Below are 25772 nucleotides of genomic sequence, written 5' to 3'. Positions count from 1 at the left end.
TTAAAAACAACTGAAATTTAGAGTCATAAATTGTGAATTAGAATAAAAATTACTAGCTCAAAACCAAACTCTACTTTGAAGCATATGTACATATTCAAACCACATTCAGATGTGTATGCTCTAGTAGTTAGAATTTGAGTATCAGTTGTTTCCATGTGTTAACTAGAAATGAATCGCAGTTTGTGCTAAAATTTTCATGGAAATTTTATTTGTGTTATATTGTCAGCAAGGATATGGTCACTTGAATTTCCTTTGTATTCAAGAATATTCTATGTGTTGATGTATGTTATATTTTTATGTAGGTTTCCAAACCTTCCTCTGAATTGGAATCTTCCCACATTTGAGAGGTCAGCATTATGCTAAGAAGAAACACTGAGGTCATGTCTTTTTACTTCCTAAAAAAAAATCTCATTAGCTACCCGTTATTTATTTTAGTTATTTAATTTTGAATAATGGACATTCTAATGGAAAGTTTGGGTACGATCTTAGATTTTATGGAGGTACTATGATAGAGATGGAAACTATTTCTGAGTATAAAAATTAAAGTCAGTGGACAATAGAGAAAAGTAGGATAGATCCAAACACAGTATGTCTACATTCAAGCTCTCTACTGGCTGCTTGGAATAATTCAAGCCTGGGAGACCTTTCCAAGAGTCCAATCCCAATCTGTGCCACAATCACAGTTGTCACGGTCACCTTTGCTCACCGTGAACTCAGCCCTTGTCGTCTTTGTCATTGGTCTTAGTGTCACTGAGAGATAAGTAACTGAGAGCAAAATCTTGGTATCATCAAGCACCCGGAGCTACCCATTTGCTCTTTATTCTTACAGAGAAATGATTACCAACAGAAATCTGACATAAGAAACAGGGTTCTCCCCACCTGCCACCCAGAACAAATGCCTGGATGCAGCAAATACCTCAGTCCCCTCTTCCAGATATTCCAGCCTAGCTCAGTGAGAAACTGTCCTGTGCAGAGCAAGCCAGTGACCCCATCCAGAGGTTTCTCAAGCAGCTGAGACCAGTCTGAGGGTTTCGCTTTGCTTTAAAGCTTGGAGTAGCCTCTGGATCCTGGAACAAACCAATACACCAGTTCAAAAGGACTTAACGTGGCATTTTTCTCCATATCAAGTTTAAATCTCTGGAAATAGACTTTGGTTGCTAAAGATAATCACAATTATACCACAGCCTTTGAGAAAAGATGAAATGTATTAAAATATGTAGTTTTAATAAAAAGGTAAAATATTACAGAAATAATTGAGTGTAGAATACATTATACATTTGGAAAATAAAATATTTTCTCCAGTAATGTGCTGTATGTGGTTTTTATACAGTTATCCAATAAAATGAGCAGAGAAAAATGAAGAGTATATATACTGTGGTTTTGCTTTAATCTCTCCTGCATTGTTTTCCCTCCACAATAACTCCAAAATCATAGAGTCTGCTAGGTTAAGTGATCCAAATGACAGACCTGCTTTTAGCACAATGTGGATGTGCCATAGAGCCCTTTCCTGCTTGTGCCTCACTCAAAACTGGCAGCTTTTCATGTCACCCAAGTATAACAGCTGAGAGCAGTATTTTTAGGTGTGAAATGTGCTCCCTTCGAAATCCAAAACGGCCTGTTAGGCATTGTGCTTCCTTCCTCACAGTGGGAGATGCAAGCCGTAATAATTTGCCTTTTACTTCAGAGGGGATGTCCTAGCATGCCCGTGCTCGCTGGATACTCCTCCCCTGAAATTTTACTGATCTGTCATACACATTGTCAAATTCAGTGCTTCTAGAGGGAAGCTCAAAGGTATAATTGGCTCCTCCATTGGATCAATGGGAAGGCCATGATAGTCAGTGGGTCTGCTGGAGGCAAGCTGGATGGGGCATGAGCTGTCTGCACCAGTGACTGCCTTCTCCGTGGGCTACGTGGTCTTCCTTTCATATCGCTTCCTCATACTTCACTCCTCCGTGCTTCTAACAATTGTCCCATCTCTTACCGTCCTCCCTGCTGTGCATCTGGTCATAGAATGGGGCCTGATGCAAAGCAGGAGCTGGCCGGGATAAAAAAGGAAGAAAAAAAATATTGGATCAGGACCAGGAAATCCAAGAGCAGAAGAAGATGTACTTTGTGATCTAAGAACCGTGTGGGAGTTAACAGCACCAGGAACAGCCGTTTAAGAACAAGTGCTGAGCACATTCATTAATTCTACACGTTTTCAAGTACCGGGAACTGTATGCCAGGGCATGTGCCAGGCACTGGGGAAACAAAAGACTCCGTTCCTGTCCTCAAGGAGGTTACAGAGTAGTAACGGGCAGCAAGGAGTGCATCTCAGGAGAATGGGCTGTCCGATGCCTTTCTCCGCACTGCGTTATAGGATGACACGCATGCTCAGATTCATATCACACCTTAAAGCTTAAGTGCCTGAGTCTCACTCGGTCTCATTCATCTAATATTTATCTTAGGCACATGAAGAAGTTTACAGACTAACATTCAGTGTAACAACCCATCCATCACGTGTCCTGCTTTTAAAGCCCCATACCCTCGGGGCGCCTTGGTGGCTCAGTCGGTTAAACGCCGACTTCAGCTCAGGTCACGATCTCGCAGTCTGTGAGTTCGAGCCCCGCATCGGGCTCTGGGCTGATGGCTCAGAGCCTGGAGCCTGCTTCCGGTTCTGTGTCTCCCTCTCTCTCTGCCCCTCCCCTGTTCATGCTGTGTCTCTCGCTGTCTCAAAAATAAATAAACGTTAAAGCCCCATACCCTCTTGTGAGGGATGCAAAAATGAGATGAAGGCATCCACAACCTACAGGGTCACAAAGTATCTAACAAATCTGGAGAAGTGGGCGACGACGTAGCAGAATTTAGGCAATTAAAGAAGGTGCCGAGACTGGGAGAGTAATGGAATCTCAAAGTTCCAAAATGGAACATTAGTGTGTCAGTGTGGGCACTTTCCAAGTCCTGTCCCAGGATCTGGATTTCTCTTAGCACCTCCTCGGGTATGAGAGTAGCAGACCAACCCCCCTGGGAGAGAACCAAACAGACCTAGAGTCAAGGCCCAAGCCGGCCACGTTATCACAGGTAGGACCCGGACCAACTTCCTGAATTTGCGCATTTACAAAGTAGACAGTAATGCTTTCCTAACCCAGTTGTGGGGAGAGTTGTATTCCATTGTGTGTGAAACATAAAACAATGAGCTTTCCGTATATATTTTCTTTCTTTAAATTCCATGCCAGAAGCATGGAAAAAGGAGATAAGAACAGAAAGGAGGGCAAAAACAAGAGAGGAAAATGCATTTAGTGGGGAAGGGTAGTGGTACAGGCAATGGTGTGCCTTAAATAACTTCCCTCTCTGTGAGAGCTCAAAAGCAGGTAAAGAACACTGCCCCACTGAGAGAGAAAACTTAATTCATCCTTCTCTCCATCCTCCCACCTCAACCCTGAAAAGCCATTTAATCCAGATTAGATATGCTTCATTTATTCATTTGTTCGTTCAACTTCATAAAGCATCCTAGTGCTACTTAAAATGGGGTTCACAGACCAGCGGACAGAGTAAGGAGTTTGCACGGAATGCAAATCAACTATGCCATGAAGCACACTGTAGTTTTAATAAAAAGGTAAAATATTACGGAAATAATTGTGGAGTGTAGAATCCATTATACGTTTGAAAACTAAAATTTTTTCATGGCGTTTTTTTCGCAAGACTTTTTTCTGTGAATGGAACGGTTGTAATGGTTGACGTTCTGGAACAACCAGAACGTTGCCGTATCTCATTCTGGACTAGTAAAAAAAAAAAAAAAAGAGTTCACAGGCTCACGACTTTGAGTAACACTGTCTCAGATAGCAAGTCACTAAACAGTCTTTGAACTAATCTTAGCTCCTTTGTGGTTGTTGGCAGCAAGGGAGCTCCTGACACATTTGTGTCGTGTAATAAATTTCCCAAATCCTTGTGGTAGAGCTTGTGCACTTAAAAGATAATATCACATCTGACTCAGCGGATCTGGCCTCATGCTTTTTAAAATAGAAGTGTCTCATTAAACAAAGATAGTGAAGTATACAGGCTGTGCAGGATGCCAACCACAAATACAGATGACGAGCACCTTGTGGAAATGGGCCTTCAGCTATAGACTTGCCAGCAAAGCGCACTCAACAGACCAATTAAACTGAACGGTACTGGTGCTTCTGAAAGAGGTCGATTTTCTAACGGTACAAAGTGTTGCCAGGCTACACACCCGAAGGAAATTACCTGAAATCCTTAGGATTTCAAAAAAGGTTTTGGCTGCCGTTCTCATGATGCCACTCGTAGATGGGTCTTAAGAGTAGACTGTCTTATTGAGATACACCTTTCACCTTTCTGTGGCCATCACCATTATTTGGCCATATTTTGTTGAAAAGATGGGAAATGGTTTTAACCAACAATAAAATAGGGCTACCCAAAGGTTCACACTCACCAAGGCCCCATAGGGACTGGGAAAGATTCGAGGGAAATGAAAATGTATTCTGTAATATAAATCTCCAAACAGTTTCAGCAAGTTATTTTTAAACGTGCCTTACATGGCAAAGAGGTTCTGCGTGTGCCCAAAGAGGGCTATGAGAATTTTTCAAGGGCGAAAAAATGGAAAGGAAATAAAATTCCATCAAGTGGTGACAAACTATGGTGTACCTACATAATGCAATAAGAAGCAACGATTGAAAAGAAAGAGATCGGTCCATGTGTATTGGCATGGAAAGAAAAGGCTCCCTTTCAGTGAAAAGAAATAAATGGCAACTCAAAATATTATCCCACTTACGTAAAAATTTCGGAGACCCTCCTACAAAACAGTTTCTAAGTGTGTGTAAACATACAGAAAAAGAAATCAAAAGATACATGGCACACTGTTAAAAGTGGTTACTTCTGGAGAGGGGAATATAGACTTCCTGTGAAACACAGAGAGAAAGGAGGAAGAGGAGGGGAAAAAGGAAGGGAAAGAGAATTATAACAACAGCATTCTACAAATGGAAATCAACACCATTTCCTCTCTGAAAACCTAGGGGTTGGTTGTTACCAACCCTCATCGTCTCCTGGAGACATTGGCTAAAGTTGAATCCAAGTCTTGAATTACTGCCACTTCCTGTGCTACCTGAGCATTTCAAAGAACTCTCTCAAACCCCTACCAGCTTAACTACTGAGATTTACGGAAACCACTGTCTGGGTAGGTGTGGTTACAAGATTTTAGTTAGCCTGCCTATGACTGGTCCCTAGCAGAACCCTAAAACAAACATACAATGCCTTCATCCCCTGTAAGAAACTTCCAGACAAGCTTTCCAAAGGACTCGGTATCTCAGAAAACTAAAACACAAGACTTCAGAGTCCGATATCTGAGAAGTATTGCACACTCTCACAGAGCTTTTCACAATTTTCATAAATCCTCGTATTTTTGCCTTTTCTTTGTCTTCTTTCAGATCTCCAGGTTCTAGAGGAAGTGTTTGTCCGAGGCAGAAAATTGTTATTTTGCAGTAATAATGATAGCTAACATAAGGTGCCAATTTCTTTTCAAAGTGCTTAAAAGTCATTAACTTATTTAAACTTATAACAAGCCTATGAGGTAGGTACTATTATTTTCATTTTATTTTATTTATTTTTATTTTATTTTAGAGAGAGAGAGAAGCGGGGGAGAGAGAGGAGGAGAAAGAGGGAGAGGGAGAGGGAGAGAGAGAGAGAGAGAGAGAGAGAGAGAGAGAGAATCTCAAGCAGGCTCCACGCTCAGCCTGGAGCCCAACCCAGGCCTCAATCCACAACCCTGGGATCATGACCTAAGTTGAGATCAAGAGTCAGTTGCTCAGCCGAATGAGGCACCCAGGCACCCCTATTCTCACTTTACAGGTGAGGAAATTAAACAGAAAACTTAGATACCTTGCCCAAGCTCTCACAGCTGGTATGATACATATTCTCATCACTATACAAAGATACATATTGTCAACCCTGACCTATAACACCAAGCCCAGAGATTCCGATTCACTGAATGTTGAATTACTGTCGAACATTCACAGCACCTTCAGGCTAGGCTTCAATCATTCTGTTCAGAAGCTCCAACTGGGGTATTGAGAGGCTGAAAGATAAAATGTGAACTCATCCTGTGTCTGAAGCTGGGGAAAGCCCAGAGTTACTCATCACCACAATCTGGATATGTCTGATGCTACAGCCAAGCATAAACAAGGCAGCTGAGCACTCAGGGTGAAGTCACCTCATCACACACGTCGGCAAGACATTCAAGCAGTGTTTCACCTGCTCAGGAGTCTGTCTAGTCCCCTGGTTTCTCTCAGCTCTCAGGAAGAATGCATAGAATGTTTAATACATTGGTCCTGATCTCTGCCAGTGCCTTACCCAACTACTACAACAGAGAAAGTTTTCTACTCTGCGTCTGCATCTATAGTTGGTTAATATCTCTTCTTTCCTAGCAACACTAGGCTTATAATAAAATCTTTATTCCATATGTGCTTTGCTACTATGAGATTGTGTTGGTTATATTTCAGGATTTTAGCAAACCACATGCAGTATACTGTGTGGCCTCAGGTACAGCTGGACCCAGGGGTTCAAATGATGTTGTCATAATCTGACATCTCTCCACTCTGCTTTATCAAGCAGGCTCTCCCTTCAGGTAGGCGTATCTGTTCCCAACTTCAGGTTCAAGGATGGTGTGTCTTTTCTAGTCACACTCATACAAAAGTCCCAGGATTAGTTTTGACTGGGCCCGGTTGATTTGGCTTGAGTCAAATGCCCATTCCAAAACAAATGCTGTGGCCATAGGAATGCTATACGGTGATTGACAGGCATAGGTTACAGACAATCCTGGAGACAGAAGAGTAATGCCAGTTCCTCAGAGGGAACTCAGAAGAATTGGGATGATTCTGGGCTGAGCACACAAAACAAGGCAATAGAGCTCAGAACAGAGTATGGGCTCTGAGAGGTGTAGTGGTGGGGACATCCCTTCAGAGTGAAGATTTTTGTGTTAGTAAATCTCTTTGTGGACAGGTGTCCACCAGGACAAATAGGAATGGTGTATAAGTATTTTGGTCCTTATTATGACTGTGGTAGATAAAGCTCCCCTTAAATATACAATTTGGCGAGGCGCCTGGGTGGCTCAGTCAGTTGAGCATCCGACTTCGGCTCGGGTCATGATCTAAGCCCCATGTCGGGCTCTGTGCTGACAGCTCAGAGCCTGGAGCCTGCTTAGGATTCTGTGTCTTCTTCTCTCTCTGCCCTCTCTCTCTCTCCCCCCTCTCTCTCAAAAATAAACACTTTTTTAAAATACACAATTTGGGGGCGCCTGGGTGGCGCAGTCGGTTAAGCACCCGACTTCAGCCAGGTCACGATCTCACAGTCCGTGAGTTCGAGCCCCGCGTCAGGCTCTGGGCTGATGGCTCAGAGCCTGGAGCCTATTTCTGATTCTGTGTCTCCCTCTCTCTCTGCCCCTCCCCGGTTCATGCTCTGTCTCCCGCTGTCCCAAAAATAAATAAACGTTGAAAAAAAAAAAATTAAAAAATAAAATAAAATAAAATAAAATAAAATAAAATAAAATACACAATTTGGCTAAATGGGAAACAAAGAATCATCTTATCATTATATTTGGCCCTGAGATTAGATTCTTTTTTCTGCTCTCGTGACAGAATCATTCTCTTCCTGGACACCAGTCATTTGCATTCATTCATTCATATGCACATGCATTCATGCAGCCCGGAAGAATCTTCTATCTGCCAGGTGGAAAGGACCCAGGATCACCCTCAAATAAGTGACCCCTTGGAAGGTGAATCCTCTAAGCAGATACTAATTGTTCTCTCCCTAGGTACTGTCCTTCTTCCCACTAGTCCTGTGAAGTAGGTCCACGGTGCTTTCAACATTTCTGAGAAATACAACAAAAATTTAAACAGGGTGATTTTCTTTAACTTTTTATAATGGAACGTGCCAAACAAAAGCAGAGTATAATGAACTCAAATGCATTTGTCATCCAGCTTCCATGATTATTAAACATGGACAATCTTATTCTATTTCCCCACTCACTTCCCAACCTCTCGATTATTTGGAAGCAAATCTCAGACAGCATCTAATCTGTAACTACATCAGCATTTATCTCTAAAAGGTAAGGATTCTATTTTTTTGGGGGGGGAGGGGGGACAAAGTCATTTATCATTATCACACCTTCAATAATCCCTTAATATCGTCAAATACGCAGTCCACATTTCCCCAATTGTCTTTTTTTTTAATTTGCATATTTGAAACAGGACCCAAATAAAGTCCCAACATTGTAATTGGTTGGTATGTCTCTTAAATCTTTTAACCTGTAGAGTCCCTTCTACCTCTGTTTATTTATTCATTTTGCCTTGAAAAGCAACTGTTTTAACAAACGAGTCTTTGTCCGACACTACACAGGTGAATTTCAAGGATACTGTTACAAAGCTTTCACATCAATAAGTGGACGGCCAGGGTGTCAAAGCACACTTAGCCCAGGGATTAGGACAAGAGCTCTAGGGGCGCCTGGGTGGCTCCGTCGGTTAGGCGTCTGACTTCAGCTCAGGTCATGATCTCATGGTCCGTGGTTTTGAGCCCCGTGTCAGGATCTGTGCGGACAGCTCAGAGCCTGGAGCCCACTTACGATTCTATCTCCATCTCTCTGCCCCTCCCCTGCTTCCACAATCTCTCTCTCTCTCTCTCTCTCTCTCTCTCAAATATAAAATAAAGCATAAAAAATTTTTAAACCAAAAACCACTTTTGTGATATCCAAACCCATATCTTCAGAGTTGGAGCTCCTCGAAATTCTAAACACGTTTTTAAACCACCAAAGGAGGGCAAAGGAGACAGCGGAGAGCAAAGCAGGGTGGTCACCACTTTGGGACTCTCCCCCCAAATAGTTTCAGCCCCAGTTAAAAGAAAGGCTGTCCTGAGCCAGGAAGGGGCTGCTCTCCTCATGGGCATCTCTCTGAAGTACCTGTGTTAGAAGCAGTGCGACGCTCACAGACCAGGCAGAAGTTCCTAAAGTCATGCCACACATCTCTGCTCAAGGAGCACTTGGCTCGGCCTTTCATTATCCACAAACACCAAGGTTCTTCGTAAGAGAATTCAATGTAAGTCTCCTCCTGTGGGCTTGGCCCCTCACCCTGACGGGGCAGCATGTATACACATGCCAGTGAAAGAGAGAGAGAATATGGGTGTGTTTGTATAGAGGGGAAGGTTTCTTTTGAGGAGCTGGCGCACGTAATCATGGAGGCTAGCCCAAATTCTGCAGGGCAGACTGGCAGGCTGACCTAGGGAAAGAGCCGATGGTGCCGTCTAAGTCCCAAGGCCATCTGCTGCAAGACTCCCTCTTGCTCTTGCTCAGGGGCGGTCAGTCTTTTGCGCAGGCCTCCACCGTTTGCGTGAGGCTCATTCACAGCAGCGGGGCAATCTGCTTTACTCAAAATGCATCCATTTAAATGTCAATGTCATCCACAGCCATCCTCACAGAATGGTCGTTATTTGAGCAAACAGCCGGACACCATGTCCTAGCCAGGTTGACACATGAAAGTACCACCACCTCTCAGGGTGCGAGTGGGAGGAAAAAGGAGATTAAATTCCCCTGAACTCAGATCCAAAAAGCAGGGCATGGCAGACAGCTCGAGACCCTGGACAAAGCCACCCTCCCGCCCTCCCCCGACAGGGACTTGCCAGACAACAAGGTGCATGAACCCCGGTACACAAGCAGAGGCCCTTCTCCCCAGACATCTGTCTGTAGTGTATTCCAAAATAGTTTACTGAGTGCTCACTCTACACAGGCACTGTGGCTCCGAATGTAATCAAGGCTCAGTTCTTCTGCATACCTAAAAACGGTTAAAATGCTGGAGCACCTGGGTGGCCCAGTCGGGTAAGCCTCCGACTCTTGATTTCAGCTCAGGTCATAATCTCACGGTTCATGAGCTCAAGCCCTGCACCAGTCTCTGCACTGGGGGTACGGAGCCTGCTTGGAACCCTCTCTTTCTGCCCTTCCCCGGCTCTCTCTCTCTCTCTCTCTCAAAATGAATAAATACACGTTTTGAAAATGGTTAAAATGGTCATTTTTATATTGTCTATTTTATCACACACACAAAAAAAGACCAAGCTCTTGCCATCAAGGTTCTCAAAGTCCAGAGAAAGACAGAGAGAGAGGACAGATACAAAGCACAATTTCAGTGTAGGGGGTTACCCGTAGTAAGACAGGGCAGCCGGAGAAGCCAGACCCCACACAGGAACAGAAACGGCGGCTCGCTCATCTGCCCACCCTGTCCTTTCTCTCCTCCTTGAGCACAGCTGCCTTGGACACACAGCCAGTCAGGCCACAAGGCAGATCCCTCTTAATACCCAAACCTGAAGATCTCACTTCTCCAGTCCTGCAGCTTCCAGGTGCCACTCCACACGCTATAACTTGTCTTATGTTAGGTACTCGCTAAAGTACAAACGTGCTTTTTAGTCACCTGATTTTTTTTCATTATGGAGGAAGCAATATTATAATAACTTTATACAATGCAATTACAGTCTCACCACCTGATCACACCCAACCTCAGCCGTCAAACGCTCAGACCAAAACTAGGGTGTTACCTAGGACTCTGGTGTCTCTCACAACCTCCTTCCAACCCTTCCTCTCCCGACAGGAAATTCTGTCAAGTCCACCTTCAAAATATGTCCAGAATCTCCTTATTTTGTTCGTCTCCACTGCTGCCACCCCAATCTGTGTCACCATCGTCTCCTTCCTACACTTCTGCTAGTTAGTTCTCCATCGCCCCCCAATAGTCTCTCCTCCACGCAGTGGCCAGAGTTGTCCTTTCAAATGTAAGTAAGGTCATGTCATGCCTCTATGCGCAATCTTCCAGTGACTTCCCATTTCCCTCAGGGAAATGATCTGGCTCCATCACTCCTTGCTCATCCCCTAGTCTATCCCCTAGTCTATCCCAGCTACAACGGCCTCCTTGTGGTCTTATATTACATGCCATGCCTACCTCTGTCTCAGGGCCTTTGCACTGAATTTTGACAGAATTTTGAAGTCAGGAAAATTCCTGTTCCAAATCTCAACCTTACCACTTGGTATCTTTGAGTCTTTGAGAAAGAAATATAACTCCTCTTGAGTCCTACATCACCTCCTCATAAAGTTATAGGAAACAAACAAACAAACAACAACAAACAAAACCACCTAACACAAACCAGCTACATGGGCCCTTCTCCTTAACTCAGTGTGTTACAGAACCCTGAAATCCGATTCATGTTCCCAAAGCACAGTGAGTCAATCTCTGAATCACCAGGTTTAATTCACAGAAAGCTTTATTATCAGAAGGGCAGCCCAACCAGCAGTCAGGAAATCAGTCCCAAGTCTGCCTTGCCCTGTTAAGCTTAGGAACAGTTTATGTATGATTAGCAAATTATGTGGGGGTTAGGGCAGGAACTGGATGGGCCTCGAAACTTCTCTAGGAGGCTTGAAACTTCTCCAGGTAACACACTGTCCTTGGCGTCCTGGCACCATCCAGCGGTCCTAGTTCCTTACCTGTTGACCTCACATCTGATACTGGTTCGGCAAGACAGACATTATCAACCTGCATCCCATCCCTGGTCCCTGTAAGTAACCTCAGGAAAAAGAACAAAAGGACAAGGTTAATAATTCTTACAAGGTGGTGAAGGAATGTGCCCACGGGCAGTGTGTGAAGTTACCATGGAGGGAGAAACTGGTAAAGATTTAAGTGAAAAAACATACCTGGGTGCATCAACAAGAGTGACCCAAAGCCATAATAGCTTTCTTGACATTGAGAATGTGGACATCAGAATCTCACTGATTAGCCTTCAACTAAATGAGAAAGTGATCATCTGTGGATTTTTAAAGTATATGACGGCGAAGATTATCACTAAAATTACTGCGTTTGAAATAAGCTTCAGAAATATTTCCTTTTTGGGGTCCCTGGGTGGCTCAGTCGGCTGAACATCCAACTCTTGATTTTGGCTCAGGTCATGACCTCAGGGTCATGAGATCAAGCCCCAGGTAAGGCTCTGCACTAGACGTGGAGTCTCTTTAAGATTCTCTCTCTCTCTCTCTCTCTCTCTCTCTCTCTCTCACCCTCTACCCTTCTCCACTCCCTACCCCCTCTAAAAAAAAAAGAAATAAAGAAATATTTCCTTTTTTAAGGTAAATAAAGATTTTTTGCAAATTAATCTAACCTCACAACAGCTTCACTGATTTTATGTGTTGTTGAACACTTGGTTCCCCTCAATATATATATATATATATATATATATATATATATATATATATAACATACAAATAAATAAGATATGGCAAGACAGTAACTCCATACATCACCAATGAAGAAGTAAGGTAGAATTTTCTGTCAAATAAGAATTCAATGAGATTTTTAAAAATTCTGTTCCTTTTTATCTGTCTGCTGTTGCCACTATCAGAGATCTGGTTAGGGCCTTAATGTGGCCTCCTGACCCGGTAGTTTTAGTCTTTAAGCAACAGGACTGGAGGCTTGCCCCATCCTCCTAGGTCTCCATTAAAGCATGTCTATTTTAGTATTGGGTGCAGAAAAGCTTGAAAAATTAAACTGGTGAGGAAAGGCAGAGCCCATACCTTTCAACCCTACTTCAGCTACCTGTGTTTTAGGATGACCCATTTTAGTTGTATCAAGCAGAAGGTGTTACCTGGCTTCTTGTGAATATACTCATTTCTAGTTCTCCAATTCGCTTTGACCTAAGGGAGAAAATTCGCTTTGCAGCTTGGCAGGAGTGCGACTGACTTTGCAACTGATTTGATCACCCAGTGGAGACAAAAAAGTCTTCCTCTTAGTACATCTATGTTTCCATTCTAGTGTTCCCTTTATCCTGAAACTTGTTCCTCCTTTTAGCAAATTCCTAAAGGCTCAAAGAAATGATCAACACACTTCACACGAGGTTGCTCTAAACGTTATTTTTTTTAACAGCAGCACTATTGGCATTTGGGGCCAGAGATGACTTCGCTGTGGGGGACTGTGACAACAAAAACGTCTCTAAACATTGCCAGATGTCCTCTGGGAGAGGGGGGGAGCAAAATCCCCTCCGGTTGAGAACCACTGACCCCATACAGATATTTGCATTCCTTCCTTCCTTGGAAAAGCAAGACAAAGTTGAGAGTTAGAAGCAGAGAACTATGCCTGGGGTTGGGATCTAAGCTAGAGATTGATGGGAGATGGAATAAAACCATTGATCAAAACAGATCAGTAATACAATTTTGAATATTCACCTAAGGAATTTGGGTTTTGTTTTTTAGGCAATGGAGTATCATCAAAGGATCCTTAGAAAGTGATATAATTAGAGTTTCTTTTTAAGAACATTTTCTTGATCTTAGAATGAGAGGGGATTGAAAAGACAATAGCTGTCACAAACTTGGACATGATGACTATGTGAGATAAAGCCTACAAGGTGAAAAGGAAGTGCCAGCCCCGCATGCCGAGCCCACTGGCATGGAGGCTCTAAGGACAGATAATGCTCACTTCCCATGTTTGCTTTCAGTTGATCTTCAGTTTCCTTATCAACATCATCATGTGCAGCTTCCCTTGCAGGTTACTGTCTCAGAATATTTTCACCTTATACATCCCGAGTTTTTTTGGTTTTTAGTCGTTTTTGCCACCGGCGCTAGCAGGTACCATTCCACTTCTTTGCCTGTTTCCTCTACACACGGGTTTACACTTTCAAAGGAACATCAGGGAATCTGATCCGCTACCCCCAGGGCAGACCTATGCGGGGAGCTTAGCCCCATTTGCATGAGTATTTTTTGAGTCTCCCAGAAAAATAATAAAAGAAATTTGGGGTCTGGTGGTTAGGTTCCGTGCATTCAGAATGAATGTCTTCTCGAAGAGAGAGGGGCGGAGTCGAAAGCTTATGTCAACCTCTCCACAGGGTGTTCCTGGTGGGCAGGAAACCCATCCAAAAGGAAGAGTAATCTATAGTGTAGAGCACTACCTGAGACACCAGTTGATTGTCTGATAGACAAATTTACATTTTGGCTTCTTCTCTCACACCCCGTCTCTTTCATTTTGTTTTATATCATCAACAGAGCAAAGTTTTGTTTGTTACATACTTGAAAAAATCGTTTTCCTCCTTTGGAAGCTTCATTCCTTTATTTTATAAATTTCAGGACAATAGATGCAAACAGAAAAAAACAATTATGCCATTTGGCTTTTGTTATTTATTTCATCAGCATTTAAACTGAAGGCTTGTCAGAAATCCAATAGAGAAAAGAAAGAGGATCAGAAAAAATGATACAAACTTCCATCAACTAAAAGTTTGCTTCAATAATTTTCAGTAAATCCACAAAGAGGAACATTGGGCAGTAGTTAGAGATTACATGGATCGAATTTTATTGGCATGGTAATGTGTTTTCAATGCAGGGGGCAAAGTAATATATCATGTGGGGCCGCAACTGAATGGTCAAGAAAGATTTCTTGAGCTGTTTTTGGTGTAAAAAGGTACTTTTATTTATTTATGTTTATTATTTACTTAATTGATTTTTAATATAACTTATTGTCAAATTGGCTTCCATACAACACCCAGTGCTCATCCCAGCAGGTGCCCTCCTCAATGCCCATCACCCACTTCCCCTCCCCCACCCCCCATCAACCCTCAGTTTGTTCTCAGTATTTAAGAGTCTCTTATGGTTTGCCTCCCTTCCTCTCTGTAACTCTTTTTCCCCCCTCCCCCTCCCCCCTGGTCTACTGTTAAGTTTCTCAGGATACACATATGAGTGAAAACATATGGTATCTGTCTTTTTCTGACTGACTTATTTCACTTAGCATGATACCCTCCAGTTCCATCCACGTTGCTGCAAATAGCAGGATTTTATTCTTTCTCATCGCTTTCAACAATAGCCAAATTATGGAAAGAGCCAGAAAGGTACTTATTACAGCACGGGGATAGGACCCATGGGCCGAAAGTGCTACACTTTCTGCTGCTTAGTGCTCAAGGGGGAGGGGACGTGCAGGGAGTATTAGATCATAAACGTCTTCTTCAAATTTCTACACGTAAAACTACTTTCACAAGATTTCTCTGGTGCTTATCCTTCAGCTCGATATTAACTATCAGTGAGATTTACAAGCAGTCATGAGACCCTTTAAGAGTGTAGCAAAGGGCACGTATTTGATCCTTATCGGAACAATGCAGGCTGTCAGTCAGCCTTCTGGGCTAAAGGTGAACATTTTTCTGCTTCAGTCCCTCATCAGTATATGTAATACCTCACCCAGTGACATAAAATTACAGATTTCTCGGGGCGCCTGGGTGGCGCAGTCGGTTAAGCGTCCGACTTCAGCCAGGTCACGATCTCGCGGTCCGTGAGTTCGAGCCCCGCGTCGGGCTCTGGGCTGATGGCTCAGAGCCTGGAGCCTGTTTCCGATCCTGTGTCTCCCTCTCTCTCTGCCCCTCCCCCGTTCATACTCTGTCTCTCTCTGTCCCAAAAATAAATAAACGTTGAAAAAAAAAATTTAAATTTAAAAATTACAGATTTCTCTGCCTCCAGTACTCCTCTCTCTTGATACTCAAGACCCTTTATTGTTATTCTTAGTATTTAATGTCCTTGCACGACCATAAGCTCCATGAGAGCAGAACCCTAAGTTTTAGTCCCAGCACCTAGACCAGTGTGTGGCACATGATACATGACCAACAGAGAGCTGCCCAGTCAGTGGGTAATGCCTTGTTCTCCATGATCCCTGCTTCCTTTCCAAACTGCTGACAAATCGTCCATTTAATCATCTGCCCTAGAATTTTGCCTAGGATCCTCATCAGGCCTGTGGAATCTGCCATTTTCTAGTTTGTGAGTATTTGCATTCTTCCTCAGTTTGGTCCTCAGCTTGCATGGTCTCCCCCGATAGATTGTTAGCCCTTGGAAGCCAGGGACTGTGTTCTGTTTTGTTCTTTCTGCAATGCCCAGGAAAATGTTCTCAAAGTGGAGGCCTGTGAAGTGACTGAATGAGCAGACAACTATTAGCTCCTAAGAGAACAAGTTAAGAACTGGAGTCATTATAATTCACTGACAACCCTAACCAGTCCCTTTCATGGGCCAGGCCTTGTGGTTGGGGCTTCAGGTCAGTTACCTCTTCTATATCCATCACCACTCTGAGGGAAATACGACAAGGCCCATTTTACACAAGAGATGCCTCCGAGTCTCAGGGATTCACCTAGACAGGAAGAGAAGGTATCAAGATTGAAGCCAGTTTTCCCAATTCAAGATCCATGCTCTTTCTCATGGTGGCCATCCCCTCCCATCTCTCCTAGACAAACCGAATTCTCTCAGGAAACAAACCACGCACACCATGTCCATCACAGGGACAATATGATGAATCAGAAGGAGCCCTGGAAACACAACTCACTGAGTTCATCTACCAAATGGCCACGTTTGAGGGCACCTGGGTGGCTCAGTCAGTTAAGCGTCCGACTTTGGCTCAGGTCATGATCTCACGGTTTGTGAGTTTGAGCCCGGCGTCAGGCTCTGTGCTGACAGCTCAGAGCCTGGAGCCTGCTTCACATTCTGTGTCTCCCTCTCTCTCTGCCCCTCCCCTGCTCACGCTGTTTCTCTCTCTCACACAAAACAAATAAACATTAAATTAAAAAAAAAAATAGCCATGTTTGTGTGGACAGCGACCGTGATGGCTACTAGAGAAGATAGTTTTGTGACGCTGCTGCCTTTGGCTCCTGGACAAAAGCAGAGAAAAGAAAAAGCCGTAATCTCTGACCCAAGGCCTGTGAACAGCCTCTTCAAACTACCTGGGTCAGGAAGACTTTGGACAACACCCTCCCCATCCTGCTTGGCTTTTTAAAGTAAGTCAACCACACAGAGGGAAGCACTGTTGAGTATTCCCTAAACAGATTCTTTCTCTTGCCCAGGGAGACCCGTAGAACAAGAGAGGGCACTACGGGCAGAGAAGATTGGAGGGAATTAAAAGGGTAGTGAGGGCGTGGTTGCCCACAATCTGACTCCAAAGGATAGATGAATGCCGTTTGGCTGTCATTCCAAGAAACTTCTGGTTGATAAACACTGTCTGGTATTTCCTTGCCGATTTCTTACCCTCATACCGCAGGCCCTGATTCCTGTGGTCCACTGAGCAAATGCAAATTACCTGAATCAGGCTGCCGGTGACTCACCGGCTCCCCTTTAAAGCAACTTGGGCTCAGGGCAGTGACTGCTCAGGGTGGAAAGCCATGGCTCACCAACTCCGCTTCGCCTGCCGGCTATTGGTCTGCTGGGTGGTGGTAACCGTGGCAGAAGGTAAGGCTTTGGCTCTTATTCTGTGGGTCCCTAATTAATAAGTTGTGTGAAAAGACAACTATATGTATCCATGAACCAGACATAATTTTGTCAGCTTCCATCAGCCTGTGTGGTTGAGGAGAAAGAAGCTAAATTTTGTCATCTGAAGACCTTAGTCCTCATCTCAGCCCTAACTATGTGACTTCAGACATACTTAACCTTTCTCACACCAGTCTCCTCATATGTGAGGTGACAGTATTAATAATTATTATGGGGGTTATAAGGACAAAATGAGCTATCTTGCAAGAAAAGCTCTTCCAGCTCAAAACACTATCCAATACCAGTTGTTATTATTGTAAAGCTAACAGTTTCCACCCTGAATTACGGCAGGGTCCACCTCTTGCTATCCCCAGCAGCATAGTAATTTGCACATGGTGGCTGTTTAATCTCTGTTTGTTAGTTGCTTTAATTAATCACATCTAGGCAGCTGCGTCTTGGGGCTACCGAAGCGAACATAGCTTTCTCTTGGATTATATTACATTCTGCTTCTCCACTGCTCCTATTCTCTTTCCTTTCCCCCATCACAAGGTTTCCCGGGTGACCTGAGCTTTAAAATTGGTTTGCACACCCCTGGAGGAAAGAGAGAAGAGGCTAGGGAAGAAGGGAGAAAGGGAAAGGAGAGAAAGAGATGCTGGGGGATCTGGGTCTACTGTTGTTTCTTTCACAAGTCACCTTCGTTCCAGCACCAGATACTGTTCAGGGAGGTGAGACCCAGGATCAAACCAACTACCCTGGGGTCTCTGCAGGGGCTCAGCCAGACCCTAGTCATCTCCCCTCCCCCAAAGCTCACATACAGAGGAGAGGGGCAGAGACCCAGAGGCTGGGGGCGAGACCACCAGAGGTCACTTTGCCCAACCTCTGCATGAACTCTGGCAATCAGAAGGGGAGGAGATATTACAAATGACACCTGCCCCATTCCCAAAACCAGACCCCCAAGCACCACCTGCTGAATGTGACATCTAAAAGAGGCATCGTAAAACACAACCAGCCACCTACCTGACATCTTCTTTCCAGTAAGTGAACCACTCTTCTGGAAACTTTGTAAATACATAGCTGAACAAGTTATAATGAGGTCATAGGTGTATCCACATCTGAAAAAACACCAATTAAAATGTGAGATACGACTTCTGAATTTGGCTCATGCTTCCCCACTGTCCCTCAGGCTGGCATCGAAACTCCTTCAAATGTAGCTTCGCTCTATCCATGTAGCCCTGGTTCCAGCTTGTCACTCGCCTATCTGTGCCGTGTCTGGTCGTGTGTGGGTGTCCAAATTCACCCTGCCCTCACCTGTTTATTGCAATTCTGCTTCACCTGATGACATTTAAATGTAGCTACAGGATTGCTCCGCAAAGATTTTTTTTAAGGTACATAATTGAAAGGGGCGCTGGGGTGGCTCAATAGGTTAAGTGTTCTACTCTTGGTTTCAGCTCAGGTCATGATCTCATGGTTCATGAGGTCGAGCCCCATGTCGGGTTCTGTGCGGACAGCGCAGAACCTGCTTGGGATTCTGTCTCTCTGTCTTTCTCTCTTTCCCCCTCCCCTGCTGGCATGCATGTGCGTGCGCTCTCTCTCTCTCTCTCTCAAAAATAAACTTAAAACAAAAGAAACACATAATTTAAAAATTGCTATCTCTCTCTCTGACATCTCGGAATTATAGCAATTTGTACATCACCCGTGACACGTGCCTCTTTCTGCTCTGTAGTACAGATCCATGTATTTGTAGCACTTGCCAAGTGCAGGCCCGTGTCTTTATTATCTCTGAGTTTGCCATAACACCTAACACAGTAACTGCACACAGTGGAAATGACTGGCTTTATAGCACAGGATTGAAAGAGGCCTTTGTGGCACTTTCTGGGCTCCAAATTCTTTCCCTGTAGGCTTAGAGATTTGACCAAAAGAGCCAGTCATTCTGTGAGTCTACAAAATGAGCTGAGTTGCAGTTATTGTGAGTAAATTCATCACAGAACTTATATTCCTTTCTGGTTCAACTCTGAAAGCATATGAGAATTTTCTATGACTCCATGGGCCTTATAAGGGGAGAACTGCGTACTTAAACATTATGTATGAGTTTACTTCTCTTAAAAATCAGTACAGTTCATTACAAACCAGCTATCGTCTGCCCAAATAACCACAGACTACAGGTAATTGTTCTGTTGGGGTTTTTTTCTTTTTTTAAAGAAAAGGGACTTCTCATCCTTACTTTAAAAAAAAAAAAAGTACTAGTTGTTGATATGCTATGAATTTCATGTCTAGACTATAATAAACCTGCTCAAAATTGATATCCAAACTTCAAGTGATACTTTGGCTTGATTTTTTATTACAGTCTAATTTTAAATGTAAGTTATTGCAAATTTTCTGGGACTGAAATTAAATACTCATGAGCTTCACAAAATCTACAGAGAAAAACCCTCAACATCTGCCTGACCATTCATTCAATTTATTGACTATGTACTGGACCCCCCTCTAAGCCAGGTATATTGTAGGTGCTAAGGACAGAGCCATGACCAATAGAATCTCTGTTTTCATCAAGGTCCCGTTCTAATAGCATCTGTACCCTTTAGTCCTATCAGTAGCACACATATTTTATACCTAAAGTGGAACCAGATGGGCCCAAGAAAATGGTACTTTGTGCTGATAGAATCTTTCTTCCATGACATTCAAGATTAATAATAACAGTAGCTAATACCTACTAAGTGCATATTGCGTATCAGACATGTTCTGGACACTTTACGTGTCTTAATTCAGACAATGCAACAAGCCAATGAGGTAGGTAGTATTTTTTTTTCCATTTTACAAATAAGGAAAAGGAGACTCAGAAAAGTTAAGGAACCTGTCAATGGTCATACAGTTATTAAGTGGCAGAGTTCAGCGATCCTGGTTCTAGAGTCTATGCTTTAAACACTATCGTCTTCTGTCTTATGTTTTTAATCTATATTTATTTTTATAATGTTTATTAATTTATTTTTTAGAGAGAGAGAGAGTGGGGGAGGGACAAAGAGAGAGGGAGACAGAGTATCCCAAGCAGGCTCTGTGCTATCAGCACAGAGCCCCATGTGGGACTCGAACCCAAGAACTGTGAGATCATGACCTGAGTCTAAACCTCAGACGCTTAACCGACCGAGCCACCCAGGCACCTCTCAATCTGTATTCAAATATTTGACCTACTTTGGTCTGATTAACGTCACAGAAGGGCTCTCATCTTTGACATTCAGTGCCTTTGGGGGCATGTCTGTGTGTTAAATATTGAAAACCATCTATTTATAATGATCGCATCATCTCTGAGAGGTGGGGAGATGGTAACTTTGGCAATTATAGAAACAGAGATTTCTCTCAATCAATTCAATTCCACTGCAGGCACTGTGGCAGGGCTAAGGAGATGTGGTCTACAGGGTGGTCATGTGGATGTTCCAGTGGAGAAATACAACCACTGAATAGTAATCACATGACTGATGAGTATTCTGAAAGTGGACTCCCAGAGTGGTCTGGAAGCATAGCGCCAAGGGCTTTAAGCCAGCCTCAGGGTAGGAAAGACCTCACTGAGGAAATGAGGCATGAAATATGCGTAGGAGTAAGCCAGGCAAAGAGGACAGGAAATGGTGCTTGGGTATCTGGAACCAGTTTGTTAAAAGCCCGGGACCGGTAATGACTTTTGCCAAAGTAGGTTTTCTTGAGTAGAGAAATCACAGTCAGGTTCCAGTAGATTAAATATGGGGGGCCATAGGGGGCACATGTAGATGACTGTGTAGATATCTCTCTGAAGTGAGAGAGATAAGAACCAAAGAAGTTCATGGCAGATCACTGAAGTTTTCTTTCTGAAATATGCAGCTAAGTAGTCTACTTACAAAGGTAAAGAGACTTTTGAAGAAAATTCTTCAAATGAATGACAAAGAATGAGAATTTTGAAGGGGCTTTGAGAAGAGTGTCAAAGATTCAGAATCCAGTGGGAATGGAGCAGAACAAGGAGAAACAAAAGAATTGGTGAGCAGTGTTAACTCAGCCAAAGTTGGAGACCATGAATGGCATCAATGTCCTCACCCAAATGTGTGGCCTTAACCTGTACAGTTTCCCCAATCAATCCCTATGGTTCCCACATTTTAGAGCCCTTGTGCTAGTCAACCAGTGCCCTGCAATAGTCATCATGTGTCTAGTTTTCTGGAAGAATATGGTTTTACGTGGTCCTGCCCACATTCTTGGGCTGGTTACTAGGACAAGCTTGTATCTTGATATAGAGCTCTTGGAAATCCCCGGGAGAGAGCAGTGAACACTGCTGGACATCCCAGAATCAGAGAAAAGCTACCTAGCAGGCTCTAACACCCCAGAGTCAGCAGGAAGATTTGGTTGAATAGCCTCAGGTTTGAGAAATGAGATGAGCACAGGGGTAGGTGGTTGATTTGTTGTTAATGGCTGGAATACAGTGTACTGAGAGGCAGAGCTCAGGCCTAGCTAAGTCTGATCTAATAACAAAATGTCAAGATGGAATTTAAGAAGAAAGTTAGTTTCTGGTGCCTGGGTGGCTCAGTTGATTGAGTGTCTGACTCTTGATTTCAGCTCAGGTCATGATCCCAGGGTCATGCTTAAGATTCTGTCTCTCTCTCCCTCTGTCCTTCTCCCTGGCTCACATGCATGCATTCTCTCTCTCTCTCTCTCTCTCTCTCTCTCTCAAAAATAAAATAAATATTATTTAAAAAAAATTTTTATCTTTATTTTTGAGATAGAGACAGAGCTCAAGCAGAGCAAGGGGAGAGTGAGAGGGAGACACAGAATCTGAAGCAGGCTCCAGGCTCTGAGCTGTCAGCACAGAGCCTGATGCAGGGCTCAAGCCCATGAACTGTGAGATCATGAGCTGAGCTGAAGTCAGGGGCTTAACCAACTGAGCCACCCAGGTGCCCCTAAAATAAATCTTTAAAGAAGAAAGAAGGAAGAAGGAAGAAGGAAGGAGGAGGAGGAGGAGGAGGAGGAGGGAGAAGAGGAGGAGGGGAGGAAGAGGAGGGGGAGGAGAAGAAGGAGAAGGAGAAGAACAAGGAGGAGAAAGAGATGGAGAAGGAGAAGAAAGAAGAAAGCTAGCTTCTCCACACTGACTGGATTCTCTGCAGAAAGCTTTCATGTTACAACAGTTCAGGAACAGACACCCACTCAAGCCAGCTTAAGAAGAGAATAAAGTAGGGGCACCTCAGTGGCTCAGTTGGTTGAGCATTGCCTCTTGATTTTTGGCTCAGGTCATGAGCTAACCATCATGAGATCAAGCTCTGCTTAGGAATCTCTCTCTCTCTCTTTCCCTCTCTGCCCCTCCCACAAGCACGCGCACACACACACACACACACACACACACACACACGCTCTGCCTCCCTCTCTCTCAAAATAAATAAATTTTAAAAAGGAGGCACCTGGGTGGCTCAGTCGGTTGACTTCAGCTCAGGTTATGATCTCACACCTGGTGAGTTTGAGTCCCAGGTCGGGCTCTGTGCTGACAGCTCAGAGCCTGGAGCCTGCTTCACATTCTGTGTCTCCCTCTCCCTCTGCCCCTCCCCTGCTCATGCTTTGCCTCTCTCTCTCAAAAATAAACATTAAAAAAAATTTTTTTAAGAGTAGGTGGAGTGATTATTATAAGGATATTTCTAAGACCCTTGTGCACAGCCAGGCTTCAGAGGGATCAGCCCTAAAGAGTCAAGAACCAAGGCTACTCTTACCACCACTCTGTTACCACATGGTCGCTTGTCTCTCTTTCTCTGAAAGGCCTTACCATTTTATGGCATCTATGGAAAGACTGGCTTCTCTGCTTACTCATCATTCAACTGGCCAAACAAAACCTAACACTCCAGTCCCTGCCCTACACCTTCCACTAACATCTTCCACTGTGTCTCTTTGTTGAAATCCTTAAATGAGAATCTGATTGGTCACTGACCAACCAATGAATGAGGTGAGTGTCTATCAGCAGGCCAATCAGCCATAGTCAAAGATAGTAGGACTGACCTTTCCAGGGGTTGTGGGTAAAGCAGAATCTCCAGAAGGGGCTATAAACACAAGCAGGAAATAGGTATGTCCTACACAACCAAGAAATCTGAATTCAGTTGTTCTAAAGGTGAGGGGAATGCAGTTCTTTCAAGTGCCTCAGTACTTTCAACTTTCTGTGGGGAATTTGTTTTTCCATCATTTACATATAGCATCCTCTTCCAGGCCTGTGTTGGTAAGTTTGTAAGAACGTGAAAGAATCATTTTCTGAAGGGCTTACTTTTTCATAGCCAATTCCATTGGATGATACAGAGAAGAGTGTTCTCTATAGAGAAGACCTTGATACTTGAGCTTGACCCAAATTTCTTCAGAAACTAATTTCATCCTGGTTTTTAGTACTTGCTCCCCTCCTGTGTGTAGATGCCCACCCCCACCCCCCCACTTCCCCTTTAGAGAATGATTTCAGTGCTAGGGGAAGTGAAGCAGACCCCTTGGATGAATAGCCTTCACAGGGAGGGGCAGTTATTCTTATTTTCTTAACATTAATTCTTTTCCTCCACTGAATTCTCTTTTATTTTTTAATTTTTTTTAGTGTTTATTTATTTTTGAGACAGAGAGAGACAGAGCATGAATGGGGGAGGGTCAGAGAGAGGGAGACACAGAATCCGAAACAGGCTCCAGGCTCCGAGCCATCAGCACAGAGCCTGATGTGGGGCTTGAACTCACAGACTGTGAGATCATGACCTGAGCCGAGGTTGGCTGCTTAACCAACTGAGCCACCCAGGCGCCCCTGAATTTTCATTATTTGGTTATAACTTATGAACAATAAAATATACAAATCTTAGAGGTACAGACTAATCACATTTTACATATACACATATATGTATGTCTGTATGTATATAAACATGTGTGTACGTATATGTATGTGTAAATATAAATGTGTGTGTGTGTGTGTCTCCATAACCACATAACAACCACCTGAAACAAGATCTAAAGAATCCTACCTTAAAAAATAATAAAAATAAAGAAAAATAATTCTTTTTCCACAAAATAACACCTACCCTAACCCTAAATTAATTACTTAAGAATTTTTTGTGACCATAGATGGGTTTTCCTTGTTCTTGAACTTTATATAAGTGGAATCTTACAGTATGGACTCTTTTGTGTCTAACTCCTTTTGCTCAATATATCTGTGGGATGCCTCTATGTTGTCATATTAGTAAGTCTTCCTATATTTGTTGCCCCCTTTTCATTGTATATACACAGTTTGTTTAACCTTTCTCCTATTGATGGACACTTGTACTGTTTCCAAGCTTAAGAGCTATTATGAATAAGGCTTAAGAAGGGTGGGGGTGGGCAGCCGAATGCCTCAATGGGAAGAGCATCTGACTCTCGATCCCAAAGTCCTGACTTCAAGCCCCGTGTCGGGCATGGAGCCTACTTAAAAAATAATAATATGAATATGAACAAGGCTGCTATGAACATTCGTGAAGTAGTCTTTTGAAGACATATGCATTCATTTCTCTTGGATAAATTCCTCAGAGTAGGACTGCTGGGTCATGAGTTGTGTTCATGTTTCATTCTGTTGGACCTTGGCAGTTTTTTCAAACTTGTTTTGAGACTTCTCTATTTCTCTCTCCCAATCTTTCTGCCCTGCTGCCATCTAAAGTATCTCCCTTCTGCTTCTGTTATCAGGCCTTTTTGCTGACTTGCACCTTTCTCCCCGCAGGACAAAAAGCAGTAGCCACCCCTCTTAGAGGCTCACAAGATGATGGAGGCCCTACAGACTGCGAGATCTTTACACTCACCCCTCCACCCACCATAAGGAACCCGGTGACAAGGATTCAGCTCGTCCCAAGGACACCCAAGTGTCCCTTTCATTTTTTTCCACAAGGGCCTAGAGTCCACATTAGGTTTCCAAACAGACCTTTCCTTCCTCGGAAGTGCAATCGTCGTTTTCAGTTTCGTCCGTTCTTTTGGCCACACAGTCGCCTCACTCCTCATTACAGATACTTCCCCAGAAGAAAACTGTGGAGAGGAAGCTCCTCTGAAGAAAGCAGAGAGAAAAGAGAAGCCCCAAACATGCTGATGCAAAAGAGGCCAATACCTCCGAAAAGAGATTAAAAACATTCCTGCTTTCTTTTTCCCAACTAAAGTGATTGGAGTTGAACATGAAGTATCTTAAACACCACAGACTAGAAATCGTTCTTAATGTCTGCAGGGAAGATATCGGCTTACAGGATATTCATGTTTGCCAGATAGGAGCGATAACTACATTACCCTTATCCCCAACTTTTTAAGATCTCAGGATATTCATGCAAATAAAATCCTAAAATGGGTGGTTCCAAGAATTCCTGTACAGACTGCAATGCCAGGAGAATCAGCTCTCTCTTCTAAATTAAAGTGAAAGCATTTAAACAAATCGATATAAACCAAATGAAGACATTAATGACACCCTTTTTACTCACTGGAAAATTTACAGAGCGAAGCGCATTTACAAAGTGAACTGTAAAGGAAATTATAGAAAACTGAAAGTTTAATGTTA

The 25772-nt window shown here is 43.4% G+C and overlaps 1 protein-coding gene across 1 annotated transcript; it reads left to right on the top strand.

Annotated features, from left to right (window-relative positions):
• The first annotated feature begins 17172 nt into the window (after positions 1–17172).
• ODAPH (odontogenesis associated phosphoprotein) lies at positions 17173–25351 on the top strand. Its single transcript, XM_047854800.1, has 2 exons — positions 17173–17239; positions 24957–25351. The coding sequence occupies exons 1-2, from the start codon at positions 17173–17175 to the stop codon at positions 25349–25351; spliced, it is 462 nt and encodes a 153-aa protein (XP_047710756.1).
• The last annotated feature ends 421 nt before the right edge of the window (positions 25352–25772 follow it).

Source organism: Prionailurus viverrinus, chromosome B1 (genome assembly GCF_022837055.1).
Source record: "Prionailurus viverrinus isolate Anna chromosome B1, UM_Priviv_1.0, whole genome shotgun sequence".
NCBI lineage: Eukaryota > Metazoa > Chordata > Mammalia > Carnivora > Felidae > Prionailurus > Prionailurus viverrinus.
Note: the sequence above shows the minus strand (reverse complement) of the source record. Positions and strands in the feature narration are given on the sequence as shown.